Source organism: Crocuta crocuta, unplaced genomic scaffold (assembly GCF_008692635.1).
Source record: "Crocuta crocuta isolate KB4526 unplaced genomic scaffold, BGI_CrCroc_1.0 scaffold175, whole genome shotgun sequence".
Taxonomy (NCBI): domain Eukaryota; kingdom Metazoa; phylum Chordata; class Mammalia; order Carnivora; family Hyaenidae; genus Crocuta; species Crocuta crocuta.
Window position 1 is genome coordinate 2,570,377 of NW_027530988.1, and position 7,569 is coordinate 2,577,945.

At 41.5% G+C, this 7,569-nt stretch overlaps 1 protein-coding gene across 1 annotated transcript; it reads left to right on the plus strand.

The window, feature by feature from the left end:
* The first annotated feature begins 242 nt into the window (after window positions 1-242).
* On the plus strand, window positions 243-7,344 carry NGDN (neuroguidin). Its single transcript, XM_077770268.1, has 11 exons — window positions 243-282; window positions 610-669; window positions 1,490-1,561; window positions 4,431-4,568; window positions 4,816-4,900; window positions 4,986-5,038; window positions 5,287-5,410; window positions 5,501-5,669; window positions 6,377-6,533; window positions 6,678-6,735; window positions 7,185-7,344. Exons 1-11 carry the CDS (start codon window positions 262-264, stop codon window positions 7,202-7,204), a joined length of 957 nt encoding a protein of 318 aa, XP_077626394.1. The 5' UTR covers window positions 243-261; the 3' UTR covers window positions 7,205-7,344.
* Window positions 7,345-7,569: the final 225 nt, after the last annotated feature.

The following is a 7,569-nucleotide window of genomic DNA, read 5'->3' on the forward strand; positions in this document are numbered from 1 at the left end:
TATTCTCCTCAATATGCTAATCACGCGCCGCTTTCCACAAGTAATTTTCATCATTAGATCTCCCCTAAGTCTGACGAATTTAGTCAGTTCTTCCATTCCATTGGCTGGACGTGGCTCCTCCTCTCCACATCCTGTTCGGGCGGAAGTGAGAGACCCTTATGCCTATTGGCTTAGATTTGCAAACGGCGGTTGTCTATCAAGTCTATCAGATAACATTGGTTCTCAGAAAGTGCCGCCCCGGAAGAGGCTGGGTATTTGAAGATGGCGGCGGCGGGGAATCTCGTGAGTCCGCTTCCTTGCGTTCGGTATTGTAGGCAATTCTTTTCCTCTCCGCGGTTCTGGGCAAATTATTGGCTCGAGGGAAGAGAGGGGATGAAAGTAGGTTCAGGGAAGCAACCTCCCTGATACAGCAGGGTAAAAGCAACAGGAGGGTGACGGGGCCGAAGTTCCCGCTCCTCCTAGACACCTGGAGGGGCTGGCCTGTAGGCTGCGAAAGTCGGAAGTCTGGGGTGTCTGAAGGAGACGAGGGTTTCCTCCCTATACGTCCTGTCTTCTCATACTCTTGAGGAAAGAAGGGCTTTTCTTTAATTCTCTCTCTGCTTCTCATAGGAGGGGCTGGAGTCAGACCTGCCAAGTGCCGTGACACTTCTGAAAAACCTTCAGGAACAGGTGAATCATGTCACCCCTTTGGGATGGGTTACTGACGGATTGGCTTTGGTTTCGTGTGCTTCACCTCCAAACTTTGGTCGTTTGGGGGACATATATTTGAATGTTACCAAATACTGTAAGAGCCGAGTGGCTTAATGAAAACCTTTTCAGTTTAAAATTTAAAGTAATATGTTTCTGCATTCAAAGCAATACAGAAAACTCCAAAAGGAAGTCATTTGAATGGATTTCCTTTATTCTTATAGCTAAAGAAACCAATGCTGGGAAAGGTGATAGAATTTGCACTTTGGGTAGCCAGCTGTACTGATTGATTCAGCCAGTACAGATAAGGGTACAGTCTCCCCGCATCACCACTGACACAGTTCGCATCTCCTCCCCATGGTTTGATAAGATGATTTCTTCACCTTAGGAAGAGGTGGAGGGACCCGAGTGGTTCAGTCGATTAAGCCTCTGACTTTGGCTCAGGTCATGATCTCACAGCTTGTGAGTTCGAGCCCAGCATCAGACTCTGTGCTGACAGCTCAGAGCCTGGAGCCTGCTTCAGATTCTGTGTCCCTCTCTCGCTCTGCCCCTCACCCACTCATGCTGTCTCTCTCTCTTTCTCTTAATAAATAAAACTTCTTTTTTTCAATTTTAAAAAAGAAGAGGTGGAAACTTTTTTGTACTTTATGAAGAAGTATCAGAAACCATCTTTCCTATAGTTTTTGAGAAGAAAGGCAGAACTATATTTTAGGCAGTGTTTCAGGTATTTAGTTTTTACCCTTCTATGCTCACAGATAACTAGGTGTATTCTCATCAGCTGTTTTATTTGAACTAATTTCAGGTGATGGCTGTAACTGCACAAGTACAAGCTCTGACAAAAAAAGTTCAAGCTAGAGCCTACCCTACAGAGAAGGTAAGACATACTTAAAGAGTCAGCATCCCCTGACTTATTCTCAATGTGTCTTTCCTCATAAATGTATTGTGTGGTACCAGAATTTCAAAGATGAGGGGTGCCTGGGTGGCTCAGTCGGTTAAATTTCAGACTTCAGCTCAGGTCATGATCTCACGGTTCCTGGGTTTGAGCTCTGCGTTGGGCTCTGTGCTGACAGCTGAGAGTCTGGAGCCTGCTTTGGATTCTGTGTCTCCCTCTTTCTCCCTACCCCTCCCCCACTTGCACGCTCGCTCGCTCTCTCTCTCAAACAAAAAAACATTAAAAAAAAAAACTTCAAAGATGAATAAGATCCACTTTCTGTGCTGAAGTCTAGGGGAGGAGACAACAGATCAAAGCAGTAGGTATAAGCAACAGCAAAGTTGTTGATGAGTCAGTACTGTGCAAGCCCAGGAGAGAGATTAAATAATTGCCAGAGGAACAGAGGAAGTCACGGAAGCCTTCTCAGAGGAGGTAACAAGATTGTGCGGAATAAAGAGGACTCCAGGGGACAGAAAGAAACAGCATGTACAAAAGGACAGAGACCTGAAAGCATGGTGATATACTGGGAAAGGAGGTCATTTAGTGTGGTTGGATGTACTGGGGGGGGGATGGGAGGGAGAGGAGTAGGAAGTAAGATTAGGAAAGTCACTCTGTGAAGAGCCTTGTAGGCCAACTGATGAGTTACTATTGGTATTTCATCTAATCTAATGCTGTTCATTTGGGACGTACCACTTAATTTTGTATTAAAAATGCCTGTTAATGTATGACATAACATTAAAGTACCATTGATTAAAAGATACATCCTGACCTTAGAGATGTTAAAATTTGAAAACAATGTGCATGTGAAAATTGAAATATGGTGGTTTTTAAATTAAGGTTTTGTAGAACCTCTTTAGGGATTATTGGACATGGAACAGTATAGAAGGAGGGCTTTGGATCCTTCTTATCTGCTTGAACTGGAAAACTCCTGTTTTATGTGTTGACTTTTTGTCCTACGATGTTACTTAAAGTACTCCATAGGTCAACAAAAGTGTGAAAATCGTTGGTAGTAGCTTAATAAGAGTCACTGAAAGATTTTTAAATATGGGATTTACAGAAGGTTTGTGCTTTAGAAAGATAGCTAATAGAATTTTTTTTGTAATGATTTTATTTTGGGGCCACCTGGCTACCTGGCTGGCTCAGTTGGTTGAGCATGCGGCTTATGATCTTTGGGTCATGAGTTCAAGCCCCATGTTGGGTGTGGAGTCTACAGTGTAANAAAAAATTTTATTTTTTAAGTAATCTCTACACATAGTGTGAAGCTCGAACTTAAAACCCAAAACCCAGAGAGTCACATGCTCCAATGACTGAGCCAGCCAGGTGCCCCTGTAGCTAATAGAATTTCTAATATGTTCTCTCTTTGCCTTTCCTTTCTCATTATTCAGTTTGTTCTTATTTTGATTTTTTTCTGATTTTTTTTATCTTTCTGTTTTCTTCTTTTTGATTTTTTTTCTCAGATGCTTATAACTGTTTGAATTTGCCAGTGTCCAAGCTAGCCAGAAGAACCTACTTCTCAAATTCTTGGCTGGTTCTGGGCTGCCAGCGTGTATATTAGATCACTATATATTTATTCATTGAACAGAATTTAGTAATTTATCTTTCAGGACCGAAAACTTACTAGGTGCTTTACAGACTACAGAGTTCTTTCATGTTCTTTTTTTTAAGCCTCAAAATTACTCTTTGGGGCAGGAAGGAAATACTGTGTATGTTACAGATGAGGAGACTGAGGTCATAAGATTAGGTGATTTACCCATTATTTGACTACCAAATGCCTAATTCAGAACTTAAACTCAGTTGGTCTGTCTTTAAATTCTTTGCTTCTCCTCTGGTTATCACACTAGTGCAGATCTCAGCAGCTTTGCATGTTGGTTTAAAGATGCTTTGGTGTTGGAGTCATACTGAGTTTGAATCCCAACCGTACTCCTAATACGTGTGTAATCTTAGGCACTAGAGTATTTAACCTGTCTGAAATAAAATAGGTCTTCCCAGGGCTGTGGACTTTTTTAGTTTCACTTTATGTAGTCACAAAGGCTCTTTTTTTTTTTTTTTTTTAATGTTTGTTTATTTTAGAAAAAGAGAACATGAGAAGGGGAGGGGAGGAGAGAGAGGGAGATACAGAATATGAAGCAGGCTGAAGGCTCCAGATGTCAGCACAGAGCCTGTAGCATGGGGCTCGAACCTATGAACTGGGAGATCATGACCTGAGCTGAAGTTGGATTGCTTAACCCACTGAGCTACCCAGGCGCCCCAACTTTTTTTTTTAACAACTATAACTTAAGTCTGCTCCTGTGTCACTCATATAATTGCGTGATTTTCTGACTGTAAATATAATGTGCTATATCACATAATTGTGTGGAGATTAAAAATCAGTAATTTTTTAAAAATTAAGATTCAGTAATATATGGAGACATTTTGATTGTCAAATTTGGAAGGACCTTAAAGGGTAGAAGCCAGGGATACTGTTCAGCATCCTCCAGTTCCCAGATAGCCTTCACAACAAAGAATTGTCCATTCCCAAATGTCAATGGCTCTGAGGTTGAGAAACCCTACTGTGGTCATTTTGGGGGACATTTTACTGATTTTTTCTGTTCTTACTGTCTTACGGTAGTTCTCAGAGCTTTGCTTCTCTCATGTTAGCATACTTTTCTTAATGGCCATTTTAGGTACAATCACTTCCTGGAGACTACTCCAAATACCTTATATGAACTGATTAGGGAAAACTTGAACTTGGAAAGAATGATCCCGTTTACCTTAGGCTGTCCTGTTTCTTTGGTTAAAACTGAATTTGCATTTCTTACTCTTTTCTTCTCAGGGTCTCAGCCTCTTGGAAGTAAAAGACCAGCTACTGCTCATGTACCTTATGGATTTGACCCATCTCATCCTGGACAAAGCCTCAGGAGGGTCTCTTCAGGGACATGCTGCAGTTCTGAGACTGGTAGAGATTCGCACGGTATGAAGCATTTCACATCTTAGCATTCTAGGTTTCCACAGCCTGAACCCTAAACTGCCACACAATAGCTCTCATTTAAGTGGGTGTTCTCATGATTAAGTGAGGAAACCAAATGAAAAAAATATATTTTTCACTTGCTCTACTTTGTTTATACTTTAGGTGCTTTATCTGGCAGCTTAATATAGAGACTCTGACATGTTTGTTTAATTTGGGGAAGGGAATGTAATCTGATTTAACCACATTATAGGTTTTGGAAAAGCTTCGTCCCTTGGACCAAAAACTGAAGTATCAGATTGACAAGCTAGTCAAGACTGCAGTGACAGGCAGCCTCAGTAAGTGGGAGAAGCTATAAGATTTTATGGGGGCCACCATAAATTTCCAAATCTTGTAAAATCTCTTGGGTTTTGTTTGTTTCAGATGAGAATGACCCACTCCGTTTTAAGCCTCATCCCAGCAATATGATGAGCAAGGTAAGGGGTTGCATTCTTCTGATTTTTCTGAGGACTCTTAAGCCTGAATGAGCCTCGTGCTGATCCTGGATCTCCTGGGATTCTCTTATTCCTGTTGATTCCTGTCTTGTGCCTTAGAATGTAGAGTATGAGATTTTCCTTTCTCCTTTTTGTTTGTATTTCCACCTCCCCTGGGTACTCTAACTTTGGTTTTACTTAGAGTCTGACTAATACTTTCTGAGTTTATGGATATTGTGTCCCTTTTGTAGTTGAGCTCTGAGGATGAGGAGGAAGGTGAAGGAGAAGAAGGCCAGTCTGAAGCTTCAGGGAAGAAATCTGTAAAAGGAACAGTTAAGAAATATGTTCCACCACGCTTGGTTCCAGTACATTATGGTATGAACTGTGGCTGCTGCCTCCTCAGCACAAATTGTGTCTCTCTCAACCTTTTCTCTGGGATAACCCTTGCTGATTTTTATCACATAGATGAAACAGAAGCTGAGCGGGAAAAGAAGCGCCTAGAACGGGCCAGAAAACGGGCATTGAGCAGTTCTGTCATTCGTGAACTTAAGGAGCAGTACTCAGACGCTCCAGAGGAAATCCGTGATGCTCGGCATCCTCACGTTACTCGCCAGAGTCAGGAGGATCAACACAGGTCTGAGTCCTTGCAATTGGAAATTGTTTTCTACCCCATGGAAACCTGTCCTTAAGGTTTGGATGAATATGATTAAGTCTGGTACCAGGAGAATTCACATTATATAGAGAAAGTAGAGTGGAAAATGGGCTGAAAGTTTCTAAGAAGTAGGAGTGGTAAGTAAAGAATGGGAACTCAGAAAAAACGTCTTCCCAAGTGTTTTGGCTGAGCAAATGCTATACGAAGAGGAATATGTGCAATTCCGCCTAATGGGGCTTGAAAAATTCCATATTTCACTGATACAGCTCTCACTTCTGTGCAGAAGGCAATAAAGTCAAGTTTTTATCAAGAATGCTGGATAAGTTCAGGGAAGAAAAGCAGAAAAGTGACTGTAACATGAATACAGACTCATCAACTTTGCCTGGGTGGCATCTCTGCCATTGATAGATTTGAGTGAAGGGGCTCATGTAGGGAATCCTGAAGAGTTTCCTGGTATAATAGTGTAAATGTTCTTATGGATGGGCTATAAGTCCATCTCTAGGAAGGAGGGAATTTCTAGCATAAAGAACATTTCATTGAGGAAGCTCAATATTGTGCATTGTTTGTTTTTAAATACTATATTGCCTTGCTGTGAAATTTCTTTATAACTAACTAAGGGGCGAAGATTCTTAGCTGCAGCTTTCTGTATGTGTAGACTGAGCATGTCGTAAACTGTGTTTCTGTGGCAGGATTAACTATGAGGAAAGCATGATGGTGCGTTTAAGTGTCAGTAAACGCGAGAAAGGACGACGAAAACGAGCAAATGTCATGAGCTCACAACTTCATTCCCTCACACACTTTAGTGACATCAGTGCTTTGACAGGAGGAACACCCCACCTTGATGAGGTAAGGTTGTGCCACGGCGGTGGGAACGCAGCCTTCTTGATTTCAGCCAGATGCATGTGGGGCTCATTATCATGAGGACCAGAGAAAGGAGTGCTAACACCTGGAAGCACCTTGCCATTCCTTCACTTTTCCATCTGTCTCTAGGACCAGAATCCTATTAAGAAGCGTAAGAAGATATCTAAGAAAGGTCGGAAGAAAAAAGGTCAGTGAATGGCTAGAAAGAACTTGGATGGTTAAGTGCAGAGTGGGGAGTATGAATTGGGATGTCAGATGTCTGGATTTGTCATCTTAGGTTTCACACTAACCCTTGTAGTTGTCTCTTCCGGACTGAGCATTGATCTTTTTAGAAGATCTTTCTCTTTGCCAAGCTGAGAATCAGCATCGTTCACAAAAAAAGATTTCTGGGTTCTGTCTCAGGTCCCACAGTTCATGTGCAGTCTTCCTTAAGTAGGACTGTGAAAATGTCAGTTGAAGGAACTGTTTTCCTAGTTTAGTTTCATTCCTACTTCTAGTCCTTTGTCCTGGGAGGATGTAGAGTACTGCCTAGGGGACCCACCCTTCTTGAGCCCTTTTCTCTAGGTGTTCTTTTTTTCTGTCCCCTCAGCTTTTCCAACTGTCCTTTGCCTTATTCTTGGTTTCCCTTCCTTTCAGGTTTTCGGAGGCGGCGGTGATTATGGGTATACATATTTATATATTTGTTGTCATCCTGGGACACTTCTAATTTCACTGTATGTAGGTTTTTTTTTTTTTTCCCCTTGAAATTCAATAATTGTTTGCTCTGGATATGTGGAAAGACCTTTATTAATAAAATTGATTTTACTTAAGAAATGAAACTGCTTTTGCATATGTATTGTATGACTGGAATCACTGGGTGTGGAGTTTTTCTGATGAGAGGGTAATAAACGGATAAAGGGAAAGGAAGTTTTGCAGGGGGAGCGAGAGAAAGTTGGCTTTATAGTTTCCTTTGATAGTCTACTTTTCTCAGAAACTATAAGTTGGTTACTTAGCAAAAAATATTGGGAGATTAGAACAGTGT

What these genes read in the sequence shown, in the direction of transcription:
- NGDN (XM_077770268.1), top strand. Translation starts at nt 262, where the DNA reads ATGGCGGCGGCGGGGAATCTC. An exon ending in TGGCGGCGGCGGGGAATCTC is followed by an intron (nt 283 to 609) that starts GTGAGTCCGCTT and finishes TGCTTCTCATAG; the next exon opens with GAGGGGCTGGAGTCAGACCT. An exon ending in TGCAGTGACAGGCAGCCTCA is followed by an intron (nt 4,901 to 4,985) that starts GTAAGTGGGAGA and finishes TGTTTGTTTCAG; the next exon opens with ATGAGAATGACCCACTCCGT.